The sequence below is a fragment of the Acipenser ruthenus genome, chromosome 16 (assembly GCF_902713425.1).
Source record: "Acipenser ruthenus chromosome 16, fAciRut3.2 maternal haplotype, whole genome shotgun sequence".
NCBI classification, from domain to species: Eukaryota; Metazoa; Chordata; class Actinopteri; order Acipenseriformes; family Acipenseridae; genus Acipenser; species Acipenser ruthenus.
Window position 1 is genome coordinate 5,781,975 of NC_081204.1, and position 22,022 is coordinate 5,803,996.

At 36.8% G+C, this 22,022-nt stretch overlaps 1 protein-coding gene across 2 annotated transcripts in view; it reads left to right on the forward strand.

The window, feature by feature from the left end:
• The window catches only part of LOC117412375 (receptor-type tyrosine-protein phosphatase gamma-like), a 177,807-nt gene that overhangs the window by 118,216 nt on the left and 37,569 nt on the right, over window positions 1–22,022 (forward strand). For both annotated transcript variants that reach the window (XM_058988559.1, XM_058988558.1), the window contains exons 5-8: window positions 5,982–6,077; window positions 8,783–8,849; window positions 14,476–14,633; window positions 19,011–19,203. In XM_058988559.1, the coding sequence (XP_058844542.1) occupies window positions 5,982–6,077; window positions 8,783–8,849; window positions 14,476–14,633; window positions 19,011–19,203 (514 nt within the window). The remainder of the gene's footprint in view (window positions 1–5,981; window positions 6,078–8,782; window positions 8,850–14,475; window positions 14,634–19,010; window positions 19,204–22,022) is intronic.

Below are 22,022 nucleotides of genomic sequence, written 5' to 3' on the forward strand. Positions count from 1 at the left end.
TTGAAAGCTGGGAAAAGGCCTTGCATTTTAAGAAGTGTTCATCTTACCAGTCGATAGCAAGCTTCTGCGCTGATTTATAAAGCACGTGCTATGATTTAGATGGTAAACACATGGCTGATAATCTGAAGCAAATGGTTTTAGTAAGACTGGCAACGGGAGAGGAGCAGCACGTCCTTACCCTTCTATCATTAATGTATTAGGACTGCTTGATATATGATGAAGCTGGATCCCTGCTGTTAGCTCAGCATGTCACAGTGATGTATTTTAGAGTTTCTTTTGATGCACAAAAACACTATTTTACACAGCAGCAGCCTCATTTAGTATTGATAATGGATTTTGGAATAGCTGTTGATGGTGCAGAAACTTTTTTTTTTCTTAGGTTTCTAAAAGACTTATTGGCATGTCGGTATACATGTGAATTTAATTTGCCATTAAGCATAATCTGTTTCCCCCAGTAATGCAATGCTGCATGATTAATTCCGTTATCTTGGTCAGTTATCCCCTCCTACGGTATGCTGGGTAACACCCCCAGTCTCTTTGGTGATTTGATTTAAAAAAGTCACTTTTTTTTTTTTTTGCAATTTTGGGATCGGTTCTCGCAACACGTATCCTAATTTCAAAAAACCAAGTCTATGTTTTCAAGAAGCTTTTTATCCAGCAGATTTCAAGCCGATTTGAATATGTGCTTGCTTTGTATTCTGTCAGCACGAGACATCTTTTTGCTGAATGCAGATGGAGAATGTGCCACAACCTATCATTCTTCAGCTGTAGAATACAAAGAGACTGGAATATATTAGAAACCACAAAGCTTCCTTATTGTTATGCATAAGATAGCTCAGTTAAGTATCTTTTTTTCCTTCTTTTAATCTAATGAGTGACGTCAGATGCAGCAGCATAAGATGTGCAAAGCATGTACTGTAGAGAGATTTGTGACGAGGATTAAAAGTTGGATAAAAAGACATAAAAAATGCATGTTATCCTCTTGTACTCTTATTGTATTTTGAAATGTTTGTTCCGAATCTTTCAATGAAAGTTTCTCATTAAGTTGTGTGGTCTCAATCAAACTCCTCTACTATGACCTGCCCATCAAACAAACAAATGAATAAAAACTTTCAAAAAGGCAGAGAAAAGTGCAATATGTTAATTCATGAGAATTCTTAATTCATAGAAACTCAGACCTACAGAGGCATTTCTGGATGAGAAACAAAAAGGTATAATAAACTGGATGCAGTTTTTGGAAGTAGTGGAAAATTAATCATTATAATGATCATTTTAACAAAGTCTTCAATAAGTACAAGGTTGGTATTGGGCTTATAATTAATAATAATAATAATAATAATAATAATAATAATAATAATAATAATAATAATAATAAAGTAATGGCTATATTTTGCCTCAATGCAACAATGGAGTAGCTCAGTGGCATTGTATGTTTGTCATAACCTGTGCTAGTTGTGTCTCTAACCAAGATCTGTTTTGCTCCTCAGGGCTGTGAGGTAAAGCTGTGATGTATTTCTTCCTCTGAAATGTATTTTCTGCTCTCTGTAATGTATGCAGTTAGTGGTTGTCATATAGTGTGTTAAGGATGGTTCTTGTATTCATGTAGCACACAGTAGAGTGCTTTATCTTGGTTGATTGTATGCACTTGAGATCTCAAAGCGGGGCACAGAGCATATTTGTGACTTACCGCTGAGATTTTCTGTGCGTTCAATAGAGCCTGCTCTCCCTCCCTTGAATCTGCAAGGGAGCAGAATGTCACTGTTATTGCATTGTGGATATGGCTTATGAGCAGTCACATTTACAGGTTCTTTAATTCAGCCAACAAATGTTGATTGACATTCAGTAAATGGTATAAACCCCTATTAGTATTCAGACAGTCCTGTTGTGCTGTGAGGGCGCTCACAAGTATCTACAGAGCTGACAAACCAGAGCATCTGGTTCACACCTGTGGTTCTGGGAATGAAACTGAAGCTATGTCATTTTTTTATTCTTATTATTATCAAGGGCAAACTGAATTTAATTGATTCCCTGACAAACAACGTATTTCTAATAGTGTCCCATATCCTGTACATCATACAAATACTTGGATGAAACAATCATCTTTGTACACACTCTACATATCACACACTAGAAACAGAGAGGAAAAACAGCGAGCAACACTGGCAGCTGCCTCAATAAATGAATAGCAGTGACAACACACTGGGATTTGAGTTTTCAGATTTGTTTTGTTGTTGTAATATGGTAGTGTCTTTTTGTTTCTGTGTAAATATGTTTCCCTTCAAATCTGGGCTTCCCTTAACTACTGTAACTCGTGAAGTACTTTCATGTCTGCCCTTAAAGATGTTTAAAACCTTTTTTGTCAAATTGTATCATTTATTATTCACCATATCATTAATGTGTCTGTCACTGTACATTTATATCTTCCAGCCAGGGCTTCTTTCAGGTGTCACCATTCTATAAAACATGTCAGATATTGTAAATATTTGCAGACTGCATTGAAAGTGACATTGAAACAGAAATGCCTTGAATTAAACTGCTTTTGGCACTGTCTAGACTCTGGCATGTCACCTTAACAAATTGATTCACATTTCTCTAAACATAAAGAGAAAAACATGAGAAATATCAATTTAATTACCTACAAAATCATATCGAAATAAATACAGTATACAAGACCTGGCCTGCAGGAACCTGATAGTCATCAGTTTCTAACACGGTTTCATATTTTTGCTTAATATTTTACTTAAGGATTTAATATTGATGTGAATGGTCTAGCCCGTGTGTGCTGAAAACCAGAAGTTTTGCTCGGACCTCCAATGTACAATAGTGTACAACTTAGGTAGCAAAGCTGGTTGCATCACTACTAGTTTATATTCTGCACACCTCGTCGGCTTGTTCTGAGAGAGATGGGCTTCAAGCGATATGTATTGTCAGCTGGGGGTCTGTTTTTCTTCATTGTGCTGCTCAGCCTTTTTGATTTCCTTTCAGCTTTCTTACCTCTGTAGAGACTGTGCAGTTCAGAGCTGCAGTATGACAGCTATTGACTTAAACTAGACTGAATTTGTGGACTGAAATATATTTGAGGCCTAAGTATCAAACAAGTAATCGTATGTCTACAAACTATTTATCTATTTATTTATCTATTTATTTTACTGGATTTAGTGGTTCTCCAGTATAGGCCTGTGGCCAGTACTGCATTATTATTTCTACATAATAAAAGTTTTGTAAATTAGATACCTTTAGGTTATGTCTTTAGAAGCTACTTTTAATGTTTTCATTCTTCTCTTTCCTTTTTTATGTTTTCTGTCATGGGTCAGTCTGTTATTCATATACCGTATTAAGATTTAATAATGTTCCTCAAACTTGCTATGAGAAAGCCTGGTGGTGGTTTGAAGTGGAAAAGCAGTCTTGTGTGATTTCTATGGAATCAGGAACCCCAGACAATAGCCAAACATTCAAAATGAATGTGTCAATATTGAAAAGTGAATGAAGCTGTACTATCGGTACTATCATCTCATGCTATTTTTCTATGCTGCAGTATAACCACACAATTCTTCCTTTATTTGGTCCTGTTTTAACTGACCCGTTGATGCGTGCCTCTCTTGGGTATACATTTCACAAGGACAATTCATCTGATAAGCAAATGCCAAAAATAACACCTGTTTCTTTCTCATATCCATGTACACCTGAAGAAGATATTGTTGAAGTCTTGGAAGCTAGTGCTTATATCTTACAGTTAATCTAATAAGCAGTCTCTGAATCTATTATCATGACTTACCTTGATAAACCCAGTATAAAAAAATGTAATAAAAAAAACCTTGGACCAGTAAAAGCTTTCACTGGGATGTCGGATCAACTCACTGCAAAGCCGATGGGAACTTTCCTGCGAGTTGTCTGTTTGATTCTGATGGAAACAGACATCATGGTTTGATGTGGGAATAGAATTGGAATCTTGTCTGATTTGTCAAATGGAAACTAAGCCTTAAAGCCCCAAAGATACACGATAGTGTGTCAGGGACTGAAGCACCACTTTGCAATTGTTTAGTAAAGTAATTGTATTACAGCAGGCATTTGACAAGTTTGATAGCATGTATCTTAGATTTAGGTAGATGACAGCTCAACACTTGAGAAGAAAACTTTAAATGGGATAGAGCAGTAAAGAGAGGCTGTTTAAAGAACTGTCAGATACTCATAGGAGTATAAAACCGCCTACTTTATCTCGTAATGACTTGAGCTACTCTGGGATTTGGTAACTTTTAAGGAGTGCTCACAGATGTGGAAGAATAATTCTGACACCTCACAAATGACAGTAGGCAACAGAGAAAACCCAAACATATGTTTTGCAATTAATGAACAGGTGTGTAATGACATTTCTGTCAAACACTTGGGCAGGTAATTGTTTTATCTGATTTGTCATCCATGTGCAATAAAAAGCCCAAAGCAACCATATTGTACGTATAACAAATGCTATTCTGCAAGCATTTGTTTATACTGTTGGTAACACTTTATTGGAATAGCTCTAATTAAACACGTTGTTACATACTGTGCAAACAATAAAACAAAAAGACTACTCTAGTGCACAACATTGCAATGCACTTTATCCATATGTTAATATTCCTCACAATGAGTCAGGATCCTCTCATATTCATTTGAAATGTAATGTCTGAAAGCTCCAGCTCCTCTTAACATTAGCTTGTAGGAGTCTGTCGTGGGTGATTCTCTTCTAGCAAAGTCTATATAGTAGGGGGTGTATAGACTAATCTCTTCCCGTAGGCTTTCAGTAGCAATACTTCTACACTATTTGTTTGAGGTGCTTTACTGTGATGTAGAGTAAGCACTAATATAATGGACTGTATGTGGGCGTATGTTGCAAATGCTGTCTAATGAATGTACCTGGAAGCTCCATTGTGATTTGTTTCAAGAGCAGCTGCATCATGGGATGCATTAGACACTGTAGAAAAAGGCTTGTTTAAGGCGTTTCACAATATAATGTATTGGAAGCCTACTTTCTCCATGTTGAAAACTAACAGTGTTTAATTGAGTGTGCATGATATTGCCTGCTTCTCCTGTTGTCTTGGAAACAAGAGGTTTTCTTGTGAGCAAGTTGGAAATACATTAATATGGGATGCTGAAAATTCTGCCCAAAGTTTGAGTATTGTCTGTTTAAGACTGCTATCCCTCACAGCCATTGTGAGTCAGTTGTATTATTCTGTTTAGACGTCTAGCTGAGATTGCTGTTTTTGCCAGCACTAGGCATTTTCAGATGTTCCTTTTGTCTAGTATTAGGAAAAATGTTGATAACATTGTAATCTTTATTTTTTTTTCTCCTTTCCATTCAATCCAATCTGAAATATCAGTGCAGACATGGTGCTATTTTAGTTATGCTGATGATTAGATAATGAGGTTAATAGAATATATAAGTTTGTGTGTGCAGAGAATGACAATGCAGTGTTGTTATGTTTCTATACAGACCTTCTAGTTAATTTGGGAATGCAAAGTTGCTGTTTGCTGTCTGTAGCCCTAATGCGCTATAGATTTTATTTAGTTTGTCAATGCAAAATGGTCAGTTCTTTCACTATCTGGGCTACCTCTGGTGGTTAAATATATTCTAATACATTTGTGCAAAACCCTATTTAAATAACCCAATAGCACTAAAAAGGTAAGAGAGTGAAACTGTATTAGCCTTGTGTTCTTAGTCGTGTTCAATTACGAGCCCCCTATAGTGCACTCTTACAGGTTGTGTATGATAGCAATTGTAAAATTGAATTACATAGGGAATATATAGTACATCCAGATATATCCTAGCTTGTATATAGGGCACACACCAAAATACTACATGGTCCTACAGTATAAAAAAGCATACTACAGCAATCTTGAAGGATAGCAGGAATAGTTTTTGCCCTCTATTGCTGTGAAAATCTTTATTTTGTGTGCAGTGTGCTGTACATCTCCTAACACTGTTTTGTATTTCTCCACTGTTACAGATGCAGATTTACTTGTATAATTCAGACGACTTTGACAACATCGAAGCAGCAATTTTGGATAAGAGAATAATAGGAGCAATGTCTGTGTTCTTTCAGGTAAGTTCCTGTGTGCATTTAGCGTGTCCTATTAGAATTCAGGAGGTTCCACAAGCGTACAGTGTGTGAAAATAGAATGTTGCACTGGAGCTTTAGAAAGAGAATGCAAAATGAACTGTGGATCAACAAGAGAGTAAAAAGGAATTTATGAAAGTTAATAATGCAAGTCTCGTTTTTCACATACTGATTTAGGCCTGTACGATTTATTTTACAACTTGAAAAATAAATATTAACATAATTGGATCCCTTCTAGACTTGACAAAAGAAACCGAATGTGGAGGTCTGTTGTACAATAGTTTTTCACTCCATTAAATTTAAAGGACAGAGGATAAAACTAGTGTCAGCTAAATCATTCTGAATTGGTTGGATTAAAAGTTAATTTTGGAGCATCGATTGCATAAATAGGCTTTTTCTTGCACCATTACCTTTCTTTTAATGCTTTGCCATCAAGCTTTGCTGTAATCCTGCATCTTCACTTCATCTCTGTCACTTATACATTTACTGAATAGTCCTGAAAAACCTTTATTTGTATTATACAAAAGTATGAAGCCATTCTTTTCTGACGGTTTATGTTTGCGTTAAATTATATATATCAAATATCAAATAAAAAGTAATGAGACATCAGATATGAAGCATGTTTATGAATTCCGGGCAGGTGGTAAAAATACCTATTCCTGTTTAGATCATTTAAATAGACCCCAGTATGTTGTTACCGTACACTATATATCATGATGTACTGTATCTTTTCATATTACAGAAAGGACTTATTTTAACCCTTGAACTACTGTAGTCGGTTTTAAACTGAATATGCATAAATATGAGTAACAATTTAATCAAGAAACAAGGAAGCTTCACTAAGAAGGAACAGATATTCTCATTTGGATAAAGATATCTAATACCGTTGGGACCGAAACCCAATTCCTCAAGCAGTTGCAACAGGTGCACTGGCTCATTCAAGATTGGGTTTACAAATGAAGAGAGCATACTAATTTTGCCCTATTGGTGTTCACAGAAGATGTACTTTATAAGGCAGACGTTTTATAATGAGAAAACATTCCCTTGCTGAAGTGTTGTTCTAGCTAGATTGGGTTAAGGCAGCCACATCTGGCAAACTGCTTTAAAATAAGCTTGTTCCCGGTTCAGAGGAGATATTGTTATTTTTGTACTGCAGAGTGATGTGTGCTGTGGCATCTCCAAGTAGTTTTGAGTTTAATATCTCTCATTTTGTTCTGGTAGCTGCTGTGTGTTCTATCTATCACAGCATTGCATGGCTGTCGCTGTATTTGTGGGTCTGTCTTTCATGGGCTGTGATTTAATTTATCTTCCTCACGACTGTGCCATTTATAAATACTCTATTGAACTGCTCAGTTTGTCTATAATCAATGGATGTCCTCTTGGGCTTTTTTTGTCAAACTTTTGTTGTTGTTCAAGCTGGCACGAAAGTAGATTATTCAATAGTTCAGTGAAATTGTAGTTCTTAAAATATAGCTGCTGCTTTGATTTATTTTGTATTTTTTTTTTCAAATGTGTTTAGAAGTTTAACTGAAATGTTACTGTAGTCTAACCTAATTATACAGTAAAGTGTATTTTTTGTGTGACTAGTTAATAATAATAATAATAATAATAATAATAATAATAACAGTTTCTTTTGATTGGAATGATTGCTCTGTTTTTCCCCCCAAGATGTCTTTGTTAGAAATCCCATATACCCTAAGTAGGTAAAATAATACCGGTGCCATACTGAGACATATTATTTATGTGCATTACCAACCACTTCTTAAAGCAACTATTTGTCAAATGTACATTTTCAAGCTGATTCTGACAGCAGTCCTTTTTTAAAACCTTATTATTGGTACAGAGTAGAATTCGGTGTTCTCTGTGTGGTACTCCAGTTGAATGCCCCTCAAAATACCTGCCCCTGTGCTTTTAAAATTCTATCTTCCACTGTCTGCCAGCATGCCTTTAAAAACAATCATGTCAATGTTGTTGTTTTTTTTTTCTTTACCAAATCTATCCTTTAGTAAGGAATCATGTGTTGTAGTTCCCCCTCGCAACAGGTGTGTTTTTATGTTTATATTTTGCATTTGCTACATCTGCAGGATATAGGGAGCGTTTGCTTTCATAAAATCAAGGTAAATAGGCTGAACAATTTGATCTGGTTGTCAAAACTGCTGGATTTTTTATTTTTTTTTGTTGTAATTATTATTATTATTATTATTATTATTATTATTATTATTATTATTATTATTATTATGCTTTATAGTTCATAGAGATTTTATCCAAAAGGTATATAAATAGGTAATTTAAACGAGGTTTCTTTTTTTTTCTCTCCATACTTGACCCTCAATTTCCCGATTTCTGCGAAACTGCGATTTAGGTAGACCCCCAAGTATGACTCTTCTTCCCTTGCTTTTTACCCTTGCTGCTTATTGACCTCAGTTATACTCTCATTTCTATTTAACATGTATGTTATGCTGTACATGTCTGTGTTTTAATTACCATCTACATTTTCATTTTATTTCATGTATTATCTTTTAAATATCCTATAAAGTGGGGTTTGCATAATTTTTTTGATTTGCTGTTTTTGCTTAGATCATTATTTATCAGGCTTACTAACTAAGGTTATTTTTCAACTGTGGAGTTTTGGTTTGAGAGCCTTCTACACCTTGATAAAGATTAAACCAGGCTTGTATTGTTGCGTGTAGGTTGGGCTGAAGGACAACCCAGCAGTGGACCCGATTATCCATGGACTGAAAGGGGTGGTTCACCACGGTGAGTAAACTACTTCTCATTTTGGAGTAAAATATATAAAACTGTTTGGAGAGACCCGGATCCTGCATCCCTCGGTTTATCCTTGACACTGGTACAGCATGGCAGCTGCATCACAGCCTTTTACCTACACACACTCACTTGCTGCTGAAAGTAATGCTCAATCTTCACCCCCACCTATTGCTTTGGTGTGCAGAAGGACTGTCATGTCCATGCCACTTGTGATGGTAGTTTGTCCAGAGACCACCAGAGTTTTATTTGACTTATGCTGACAGAAATGATTTTCAGTTACTTCTGAAATAGGATGAAACTGAACTGGCGACCCTGCGCTGAAAGGCTTTATATCTCCTTGCTAATCAGTTGAGCTGACAAAGCCCTTGCCTTTTTAGTTGCTTTAGCAGGCTCAGAATGGTTTAGCTCAAAGCGATGTAGATTTTTTATATGATTTTTTCAGATGCAGATATTTTTGCTTGTATGCCATACCTAATGAATGAATTAATGCATCTTTTAAATGTATTATATTTGCAAGGCCCAATACAATGCAAACTCATTCATGATTGATATATCTGTATATCAAGTCTGTGTTTTTCTCATGTTTCTCTGCCTGCTGCGTGCTATTGCTGATTCAATAATAAAAAGCCATGGAGACAGTTGGCACAATATGTTGACGACACAAAGGTTTTATTTTTGCAAGAGGGTGGATTGGTTTGCTAAAGCTGTTAAAAACCCCAGGTGAAAAACTCATCAGGAATTTTCAATTTGCATTGGCTGTGATTGTTCAAGCTGCCTGGTATGAAGTTGTATAATATGTCCTAATTCACTCTGCTAAAAGGCGATGTTGTGAAGCTCTGGCCTTGGTGTGCTACTTAAATCTGTACTTCTTTTGTTTTAGGCTTTCTGTTTGTGGTAGCTGTAGTAGATCGATGCACAGACAAATAGAAACGCACACTTGCTTGCTGAACAAAAATTGTGTATTGTGTTAATCTCCTATACATAGATTTGTATCATCACTTCCTGCCGTAGGACTAGCCATATTGAACAGTGTTAGACAGCAACTGTGAACTGGAATATAAGCATTAATGGATTGGATTCACGACATTACAGTAGCTTGTGTAATATCTGTTTGAAGGATAACAATGAACCTCAGTGGTGTACGTTAAAACGTTAATTGTGTGAAAATATCTTCAATGTACAGTATATGCTCTTTGTTTTTGGCTAATACAACTACATCTAACAAACATTTCTTCTCCTGACTGGAAGCTTAAAAGCAGTTGACAGTCTTTGATGAAAATACGTAGCTTTTTGGATTAATTGTTCTGGTTTAGGGGTGTTTAATGTTGCAGCTGTGATACATGATACATCAATCCTACAAAAACTGAGCTATGGGGGTGTCTTAAAAAAAAGAAAAGTAAATATTTTCTTTGAAGAAGTTTGTTAGAGAAATGTACCTTTTTGAAAACAAAAAAGGGCTTATTGTAATTTGCATCTAGACAGTTGTGTGTAAAATTAATTCACCAGCGACACAAACTGTATTGCTGTTGAGAAAGAGATGGTCACCTAGGCAGCATGCATAGTGCTGCATGCATGGATTTTGAAATGTAGATCAAGATGTTTAAAGCTGTTTACTAAGCATTAAAGTGCAGTGCAGTTTCTTGAAATGTGTGAAGTTCTGCCTCTGAATCGGTCAGTACATTCTGAATATAAACTGGCTTGGACAAGCTGCGGTCATTGGCCAGACCCATGTAAAAATCCCATCACAACATCGCTGGTTGGGCCTTGTGACCTCCTTTCAATTTCCTAGCCATCCCTTATAGCGAATATACAGACGTGCTCAAATTTGTTGGTACCCTTACAGCTCATTGAAATTATGCTTCATTCCTCCTGAAAAGTGATGAAATTAAAAACTATTTTATCATGTATATTTGCATGCCTTTGGTATGTCATAGAATAAAGCAAAGAAGCTGTGAAAAGAGATGAATTATTGCTTATTCTACAAAGATATTCTAAAATGGCCTGGACACATTTGTTGGTACCCCTTAGAAAAGAGAATAAATAATTGGATTATAGTGATATTTCAAACTAATTAGTTTCTTTAATTAGTATCACACATATCTCCAATCTTGTAATCAGCCATTCAGCCTATTTAAATGGAGAAAAGTAGTCACTGTGCTGTTTGGTATCATTGTGTGCACCACACTGAACATGGACCAGAGAAAGCAAAGGAGAGAGTTGTCTGAGGAGATCAGAAAGAAAATAATAGACAAGCATGGTAAAGGTAAAGGCTACAAGACCATCTCCAAGCAGCTTGATGTGCCTGTGACAACAGTTGCAAATATTATTAAGAAGTTTAAGGTCCATGGAACTGTAGCCAACCTCCCTGGGCGCGGCCGCAAGAGGAAAATCGACCCCAGATTGAACAGAAGGATATTATTATTATTATTATTATTTATTTCTTAGCAGACACCCTTATCCAGGGCGACTTACAATCGTAAGGATAGTGCGAATGGTAGAAAAAGAACCAAGGATAACTGCCAAAGAGATACAAGCTGAACTCCAAGGTGAAGGTACATCAGTTTCTGATCGCACCATCCGTCGCTTTTTGAGCGAAAGTGGGCTCCATGGAAGAAGACCCAGGAGGACATAAAAAAGCCAGACTGGAATTTGCTAAAATGCATATTGACAAGCCACAATCCTTCTGGGAGAATGTCCTTTGGACAGATGAGTCAAAACTGGAGCTTTTTGGCAAGTCAAATCAGCTCTATGTTCACAGACGAAAAAATGAAGCTTTCAAAGAAAAGAACACCATACCTACAGTGAAACATGGAGGAGGCTCGGTTATGTTTTGGGGCTGCTTTGCTGCGCCTGGCACAGGGTGCCTTGAATCTGTGCAGGGCACAATGAAATCTCAAGACTATCAAGGCATTCTGGAGCGAAACGTACTGCCCAGTGTCAGAAAGCTCTGTCTCAGTCGCAGGTCATGGGTCCTCCAACAGGGTAATGACCCAAAACACACAGCTAAAAGCACCCAAGAATGGATAAGAACAAAACATTGGACTATTCTGAAGTGGCCTTCTATGAGTCCTGATCTGAATCCTATCGAACATCTATGGAAAGAGCTGAAACTTGCAGTCTGGAGAAGGCACCCATCAAACCTGAGACAGCTGGAGCAGTTTGCTCAGGAAAAGTGGGCCAAACTACCTGTTAACAGCTGCAGAGGTCTCATTGAGAGCTACAGAAAACGTTTGATTGCAGTGATTGCCTCTAAAGGTTGTGCAACAAAATATTAGGTTAGCGGTCCCATCATTTTTGTCCATGCCATTTTCATTTGTTTTATTCTTTACAATATTATGTTGAATAAAAAATCAAAAGCAAAGTCTGATTTCTATTAAATATGGAATAAACAATGGTGGATGCCAATTACTTTTGTCAGTTTCAAGTTATTTCAGAGAATTGTGCATTCATCGTTTTTTGTGGAGGGGTACCAACAAATTTGAGCACGTCTGTATAAGTGCAATTAAAATCACCTCTTTGTCTAAGTAAAAAAAAAAAAAAAAAAAACACTGCTGGAGGCCTACATGCTTTAACCTGTAGTCCTGGAACAATAACTCAGCACACTAATAAACCATCATTCCGATTTAGGCATGTAATATGTATTTTGTTGTTTTGTGAAATTTTTAATCCAAGTATCTATATCTTTGCCATTACCTTGCCCCTGGCATTGTAAACAGATTTGTTTTTTCATTGTTGTCCTAGGTTTTCTGTTTTTTAAAATATGCATTCAGTTTTTTCCTGGCAGACCCTGATTTGCAGAGGGCATTTGAATCTGTATTGTTCTTCCCCCATAATGAATATGGACCTGGTGACAACTGTACACCCAAATCAGATTTACGTGTTTCGAATATCAAATAATGTTGTGTGTGGCATAAAATAGAAAGTGTGTATGTTCAAAGGTGAATTGCAGAATGTAGAATACAGTACAACATTGAGAAAACCAGAAGATGATTACCTGGATTGCCAATAAAATGCGTTTTAATTGATTTCATTGTTTTGTCATGTGCAAGGATGTTCATTTGTTTATGGTTACAAAGGTTCATAAATGGCACCTGTCAGTCTGATTTACTTTGTTGTATCAGGTTCCTTTTCCACTGTCGGTCGGTTCTTGAGCCAGTCTCGAAATCTAAAATGAGCATTTTGAAAATAAACTGTAAAGATCTTCTGTAAACTTTGAGACAATCCCCAATGTAGGCTATATTTTATTGTAAAATATGAACATTTTAGTGCACAATATGAAATAGTATGCATGTGGTTTAAAAGCCAAGTTCTAGTTATGTAGTATGAAATGTATATTAAAATAATTAGGCCCATATTTTTCAATTATCCCAGAATCATTTAGCAGTTCCTAACATTCCCAGACTCAGGGGTAACACTCGGCAAGCACCACATCTGTGTTTATGGTATAGTGCATTTTTAATGTAAACTATCCATCATACAAATGTCTGCTTTAGAATTACACCTCCTTCTTCTTTGACTTCGACAACAGTTACTATGTCAGTATGCAGTACTGCAAAGATTTTCATGACACTTTATATATTGGTAACCTAAAAAAATAGCCTGCATATGGTACTTTTTTGTTCGGTAACCCCATAACATGTTTATTTACTGGGTCTCGCACAAACTTGATTTAAGGTTTCAGCAGTGAATAACAGGCACATTAAGTGCTGTCTGTATGTGTGTTCCAGTGCTGCGCTTATTTAATTTTCTTTTTCTGATAGGTGTCCATTGCTCATTTTTATGAGGGCTATAAAGAGACATTAATTCCTTACCTTGCTCAATAAACGGTTCATGTGGCAATATGATGATTGCTGTATCCTCTATCAGAAACTGGTTGTTTGGTGGTATGCTGTATCCATCATACAGTAGATGCTTTAATACTTGTATCTTTCCTTGAGCATTACTTTTATATAAATAACAGCAATTGTGACTATTGACTGTGTGCATTCACAGGAACAAAGTGCACCTAAATTGGTGTAGTGAGGATAATATACTGTATTGTAAAAATGTCTGCTACAGCATCATCAATAGGGTGGAAGACCTCAATGAGAAGCCATGACAGCAGCCATTAAACATGACAAGCCTGTAAGGTGTTGTAAGAGATGGGGGTGTCTTCATTCTTGAATGATTACCAGCTTTTAATCCCTTGATTTGTTAAAGAACACGAAAATATGGGGGTCTCTCTAGTACATTTAACAGTATGTAATTTGCTAAACCGAAAAGTATGTACTTGCTATATTTAAAATGTTGTGTTCAAACCAGGTCAAGCCAGCTGATTTTATTTGCCCACAAGATTTTTTTTTTTTTCTTTTTCACAAACACATGGACATAAAACAAGTATAATTAATAAAGAGGCATGGGCATTAAAAATAAAATAAAATAAATAAATCTTACATATGTAAAGAGCTTCAGAAATATGTAAAGGCTTGGTTTGGCCCATGTGGAAAATATGATGATGTGTCTTTCTGATATGCTTGAAGTATGAAAACGCCATTCAGTACATGTTCATACCTGGTTTAAGTACTAATACGTCTTGACCTGTTCATTGACTAAGTATCTTGTGCTTCTTGTCCCACAGAGAAGGAAACATTTTTAGATCCTTTTGTGCTGAGAGACTTGCTGCCAGCCTCACTCGGAAGCTATTACCGCTACACTGGTTCCCTGACAACCCCACCTTGTAGTGAGATCGTGGAGTGGATAGTCTTCAGCAGGCCTGTCTTTGTCTCTTATCAGCAGGTAAGCTTCAACTGCCAACAAGACTCCTACCTGCACACGGTCTTCATTCTAGAATTGCTCCTTTGCTTTATGTTACAGGTGGTGTTTCAGACTCTTTCTAAAAGAATGTCAAAGAATAAAAGGCTGTCAAGTGGACAGGTTGCTGTTGGGCTGTGTTTGCTTTGGAAAACTTATTTCTTTCTGTTCTCACACATGGCTTATGGGTGCTGTTCGTCCTGCACTGTGTTCAACACACACAGATGCACCTTACGTTTTGTTTTTGTCCTTTTTTTATATTACAATCCTGATTAATTTCTGCTTTCCATTTCTTTACTCAACAATTGGGCAACCCAAGCTAAAGTAAGTGACCCTAGAATACATTTTCTGTTTTTTTTTTTTTGTTTTGTTTTTCAAGTGATACTTTACTGATCCTGACTATGAAGCACTGCATTCTCGGACAAAGTACAGATACTTTTTTTCTTAGTTATTGAATTATTACGTGCAGGAGGTAATTATCATGATAATGTTGATGCCTGAGGATATCCAAAACAATAAAAAGTACTTTTTTTTTCTTAATCTTAACTGTTTTGATATGAAGATTGACAAGAAATAACTTCATGACAGCTTTTGTGTTTTTTAATAGATTCCAGAGGCCCTATAAATGGAAACAATATAATGTTTTCCTGATAAATGTTCAATCAAAATATATCAAAATCTAAAATGAAAATAGACTTGAGAGCCTTCTAATAAGACACATATTTTAATATATTGCATGAATTATGTATAATTTTGTGTCACTAAACTAAGAGTAAGAGATGCTGATTAAAATAATTCCAAGCATGAATACAACTCTTCTGATTATGCCTTGACTATTATCTTTTTTTCATGACTGATTTAATTACAATAGCCTTCAGCCCTTTTTTCTTTAGCTATCCAAGAGACCTGTTTTTCCCTTTTTTTTTTTTTTTTTACAAAAACTGTATTAAATGTATTATAATTTGTGATATTCACACAACAAAATACCAACAATGACATTTACATACATGTTAAAAGGTCATTATTACTCTGTTTCATTTGTTGGCAGTGGGAAGGATCCTTGATCAATTCACCTGAATATACTGAATAGGCAAATAGTTGCAGATTTATTATGAATGTGAAAATTGCGAAGGTCAGATAGTTGGAGTGGAAAATGAGGGGTGAATTTTGAAATAAAACATTGAGTACCTGAGCACTACACATTTCAAGTACTTCAGTGCTGGTTCAATGACAGGCAAGACTCTAAACTTGGTTTGTGCAGAACCATGAAATTTGATTAGATTACATGGTGAGTCATCATTGGGCCACAATTATTCACCCTTTCTATGCAGAGTGAATTACACAGCACATTGAGTGAGGGAATAGAAGATGGCAAATAGTAACAAGTGTATCACAGATGTACCGAACATAATGCAAAATGGTGGTGTGTGTTAGGTTAGTCTGCATTTGTTTTGAATGGATTTCTTTTCTGTATGCTTTTACTGGTAACTGAATGAATTTACTGTACTGTGTAAATGTCACACATACACAAGGTTGTTATACACAGTGTTTGTGTGCTCTATTGCACTTACACCTGAAAAAGATATATTCTGAGGTCTTAAAAGCTAATGTTTGTATATTACAGTGCCAGCTCTTCAAATCAATTTTCACAATTACCTTGATAAGCTCTTCACATCAAATTATAGCTGATTCTAGACTAGAAACCAAGAAAAGAAAGCATTTCGAAGTCCATTGAGGTATAGCAAGTCAACCACACTTTAATTGGGCCTAGTAAATTGACAGACATGTCTTCAGAGGAAAGCTGATTTAAACAAACACTTTCCAGGCTTGGTTTCTTGCTGCAGTTCAATTACCCAACACTGTTTTATTAACCTGAAACAGATTTCATTCAGAAATGATGGATTAGTCTGTGTAAACCTGCTTGGTCCACACTAACCCAATTTGGAAGCACAACTTGCAAGCCACCAAGTTGTGCAGGTGTTGATGTTCCCAAACAATGTAGATCAGGTATCAAGCACATGTATGTTTTCCAAGTTCTCTTCTATTTTAACTGCAGCAAGCGGACATGTCTTAGTGCGTCTGTCCAGCTTTACAGGAAAAGGGGAAGGGAACATGTCTAAAATGAATATAAAAGTTCCCAGAAATATCATAACAAAATATTTGTTATTGTACAGTAGATTCCAGCTTTGTCTGTCGTGAGGTTCCAAGATGTATTGAGGGGTAAGAATACAAACAAGCTGAAATAGCTTAGCGCTTGAGGCTGCATGTTGAAGGACACTGCTCCAGGGATTGAGAGTTTCTCTTCAGTAAGTGCTCCTGTTTTACTGAGGGGGAGGAAAGCTGACTCATAAGTAGGCCCTTATTCTGGTCACATAGCATCTCAGAAAAACAAAGAAAAGCACACTGATCCAGAAGGACCAAATGTACTCCATAAACAGTGTTTGAGGAGAAAAATAGGTGGATTTGGGTTTTTTTTGGTTTTTATAGTTAGCAAACTATAGTTGGGTACTTATACTGGCTGTTGTTTACTCACAATGAGTGCAGAAAATAGAGTAGTTCATTGGTCATGTCATGCTGGGTGAAAAGTCTGATCTTCTGTTCTTGACCACTCAGGAAGTAGGTCATTGGAACTGACGTTGCTTTGGGGTGGCTTGCTAATACAATCGATCAGTGCTGTTCTATTTTGTATTGTCAGTCCTGTTAAAGTGGTTCCATTTATAACACTGGACCACATACAGACAGTGTACACCCAGCTGTGCAGCCTAACAGCAACATTTGTCCACTGCTGGGCTTTTAAACATTTGGAACACCATTGCAGAGAACAGGTGGTTCTTGCTCTGTTAACCCCTTAATCCCAAATCCTTTTTGACTGTTAATATGATATTTTCAGCATGAAATATCAAATATGAAGTCCTCCTGCATGTACCTGTTACAGCACGTTTTTAGCAGGTTTGATTACGGTTTGCATTAATACCAGTGATTTAAAAATGGTGCACGCAAAGAAACTAGGGAAATTGACTGTTGCAGAGGTTAAGACCAGAATAGCTACTGTTTTGTAGGACAGCTGCTTAAAAATAACAATGCCATGGGACTAGCAGGACTAAATTGTTGTTCCAATAAAAAAAAATGTAGGTCTATTTATGTAAACAGCAAAAGATCTATTTTGCTCTAAGGACTTACAGACGTTCAAAATACAAAGATTTACCTCTAGTGTTTGATATGCTGCTGTGTAATGGAAGCAGTTTTTTGAGTCCCACATTCTTTGCTATAGAGTTAACGCTTTATGATTTCTGTCAACTGTTATTTTTCTAGGGTTTGGCACATAGCTGTCGAACCTTCTAATCTTTCCAATGCCTGTGTCCCCTGAAGGATCAGCAGTAAGAGCAGAGCTCGAGTGAGCACACTGTGCTAGCTCAGCTGCCACTTGTCCCTTCACTGAGGACTGACGAAAAACTTACTGTATGTAAGCTCAAGACCAGGAAAACCATTACACAGTTGAGGGGACTTGCTGCTTGGTTCTTTTAAAAAATAAGTGCAGGTTTGAAATTGCAAGAGAACCAAGATGCTGCACAAAATATAAAAGATGCATTGCATTTTCTTATTTTTTTAAAATTATTTTTGTAATATGTGCTTTTTTAAACTAAAATCTCATAATAAAACTATGTATACATGCCTTATACATATTTAATATTTTGTGCAAGCTTAGCAAATTATTAGAAATACCCCACAAAACCCTATAAAAAGGCTTCTCCTTATCAGTAGTTCTTTAGTTTGGTCTCCTAGGGCAACTAAGACATGGAAAACCAGCAACCTTCCACTTACTGTATTAAAGCCTGATTTGTATACAGCCCTGCGCCTCTCCTACAGCCAAAGACACATTAAAAGAACAGCTAGGCTTCAGATATTACCCTTTTCTCTGCCACGGTATATAGCTTTAGCTCATGCTGCTTACTTTGGGAATAGTTTTACAGGATTTGTTTTTGGCCTTCTAAGCAAAAACAATTTACTGAACTATACTATAGAAGTTTGGCTGGGAGGGGGGGGGTGGGGGTGGATATTGAAAAAGTCAACTTGAAATAAGTAATGCATGTTATTTCAACATTCTGTGCAATGAAGATGTCAAACTCTTGACATCAGTTTGGCACCAGTTGTGTGTTTCCCAGTGTGCAGCAGGATGAGTATTGTTGCCAGATAAGCTCACTGGCACAGCCTGTAGTGGGCAGTCCAGTATCCTGAATGGGCTATCAGTATTGGCATCAGGACTTCCTGCCATTTTTATATCCATATCAGCCTCCTGGATGTTCACCACATTGTTTTTTAAATGAATGTTCTTTCTCTTTTCCCTCTGATTGTTGGGTGCAGCTGGAGGCATTTTATTCCATATTTACCACTGAACAGCAGGACCATGTCAAATCAGTGGAATACTTGAGGAACAACTTCCGACCGCTGCAGAGCCTGGACGGCAGGGTGGTCTACAAGTCAGCCGTCAGAGATGCTTGGATCCAAGACATGACCGACAGCCTGGGGAATCCGTACGGAGCTGACTCCTCAAAAGGTACACTGGGTTTTCTGTGCATTTGCCTCTTGAAAAAGTACCATTCAATGTTGGTTTTACCCACAGTTAAGTGTTTTGCGGTCTATAGACACCACACAGAGGAGGAAACAAGTTGATAGGAATAACATTTCCACTGATGAAGTTTCAGAAAAATATTCTGCCAGATTTTTTCCCAGAGTCCTCTGGTAATAAAGCCTTTCCTTGTAGTGTAGTGTACCGACAACACTTCTCTCACTACCCGGTTTCACACAGGAGTAAAAATGATTGCTACGTCTAATGTCAAATGATAAACGATGACATTCATTTTAACATACGAATTCAAATGAACTAAAAATGCTGTATGTTTAGTTTATTATGGTTGTTAACAATCATAGTAAGAATATTAGTGTCAAGCTACCATGTGTAAACTGTAATATCTATATAGATATAGATATAAAGGTTATAAAGCCATGGTTATGAAGGCAGTGCAAATAGAAGCCTTGCTTGATTTCAGTGTGGTCAAAGAGGGCCTATGTAATCCATCTTTTCTTTAAGGAATTTGTGATGCCCTGTGGGGGGTCATACTAAAAGTTAATCCACTTACATTTTTCAAACCTTTACTTTTTTGCAGCGTTTTTCTTGTGTGCTCCGAGGCCACTATAATTTTGAAAAACAATGACCCCTCTTGGATAATGTTGTGTTCTTTACTCATTCTTTGGAGTTTAAAAAGCACAGTCTGACCCCAGCTCTACTGATGCTGCAAGGGTGCAAAATCCATGACTGACCTACAAAATAAAACCCATGTTCTTTTTTTTCCTTAAAAAAAAATTCAGTGAAATGCCCTTGAAAATGTGTATATGAACAGTGTGTGGGTCTGTGTGCATTTGTCAATTAAATACTGAGTTATGAATTGAGTAAGGAAATAATAGGCTTAAAACATGCAGTATAATGATGGGTCTACAGAGAGCTGCATTGCCATATGGCTGCTCACAGAAGTACAATGGTGTTTAGCGTTAAGGTCAGGATATTTATTATCATAAAATCCGGCTCTGCTGTGTGGCTCATCACACCTGTATATCCTATTTCCACACTGACTGGTGTTAACATTTTAAAGTTGTGTTTTTGTCATCTTCTCTATAAATTTCTAGATTGGTGTATTTTTCCTGGCACCATACACTAACTAATAAAAAATATCTTAATATACATTACACGATAGAGCGTTGGTATATGCTTAGTAGAATTTCAGTCGGACGTTTAAAATTATTCATTATTATTTGTTTATTTAGCAGACGCCTTTATCCAAGGCAACTTACAGAGACTAGGGTGTGTGAACTATGCATCGGCTGCAGAGTCACTTAAAACTACATCTCACCCGAAAGACGGAGCACAAGGAGGTTAAGTGACTTGCTCAGGGTCACACAATGAGTCAGTGGCTGAGGTGGGATTTGAACCGGGGACCTCCTGGTTACAAGCCCATTTCTTTAACCACTGGACCACACAGCCTCCTTTGAAACAATCATCTTGATATTTCTGTCAAATAAGTCGATATTCCTAAATTAAAAGCTTATGAGATGATGATTCTGCTGAATAAACGTTCTTTGTTTAATTTAGACATGAAAAATTGATTGTGTGATACTGTACGCTGTGAACACCCAAAGTCCTCTTTACATTGATAAAGTGGGGAGGTGGAATTGAGCTGAGAGGGTGTATCATTAATATCAACTCTAAAAATAGACCAAGATAAATTGGAACTCCACTGTGAAATTGCTTTTGTGGTGTTGTCTGTGTTGATTATACCATAATGGGTCAGGCTTAAAAACCCAAGTTAATGAAACGCAGTGTTTTGAACTTGGAATAGGATCTTAATCATCATATGAGAATGGGAGGAAACAGGAGATGGCATACTTCTAAACTGAGCTTCTTTTTGGACTGCCTTTTGGCAAGATTTTAAGAAGAACAGTTAGTGCTGTATTGTTCCAGAGAATAAAGCATTTCCCTTATTTAATCTGCATGCTGGTGTTGTTTTTGATCAGTAACTAATATTAATCTTGTTGCGTTTCCAAGCGAGCGGCCAGAAGGGGAGGTAAGGGACTTCTCCAGGTGATGCCTCCCTCATTATGTTTCCCCACGAGCCCGACCTCGTCGTCTTGTATTGCAATTCCAACCATTAATCTAACACTGTTGTTCTGTTTTAATTTACAGCTCTTCAAATTCTTACTCGATCTTTGAGTCTGTTGAGTATTACTCAATGGTTACAGATCCCTCTGCTCCATGTGTATTTTTTTTATTCCAAATTACACTCTTCTGGTTCTATTACTCAGTGCCACCGCATTTTATCCCCCGAGCACAACCACTGGGCTTTGGAACCTATTGCGAAAATAGCAGATTTTGCAAATGAATATACCGTATGTTTAGTTTTATAAAACTTGCCATTGCCCATCCATCAATCTGAAAAGCTTTCAGAGTGAGCCGACTGCATTCTGGATGGAAGGGTATTATTTAGCATTTCATCACAGAAAATGCCTCCACCTGCCGCAGACATTTTTCAGGCTGCCAGGATTGCAATGGAAAGTCTATCGCTCACATCTAAAAATGGTGTACATATCGGCTTTTCTTTTTCCCCTTCCAGATAAGAAATCCATCTGGGATTTGCAGTGTGCTACCAGAATACACAAATGAGAATGAAAACTGCTGTCTAAATTGCATAGGAACCGCAACTGCATTGAAAGAAAGAGAGAGAAAGAAAGAAGGAGAAAGAGAAAGAAAGAATATAGTATAAAAGAGAATCATTCCTCAAAATTGGGGGTTCATGCATTTTAAAACCAGGACAAAAATAGTGA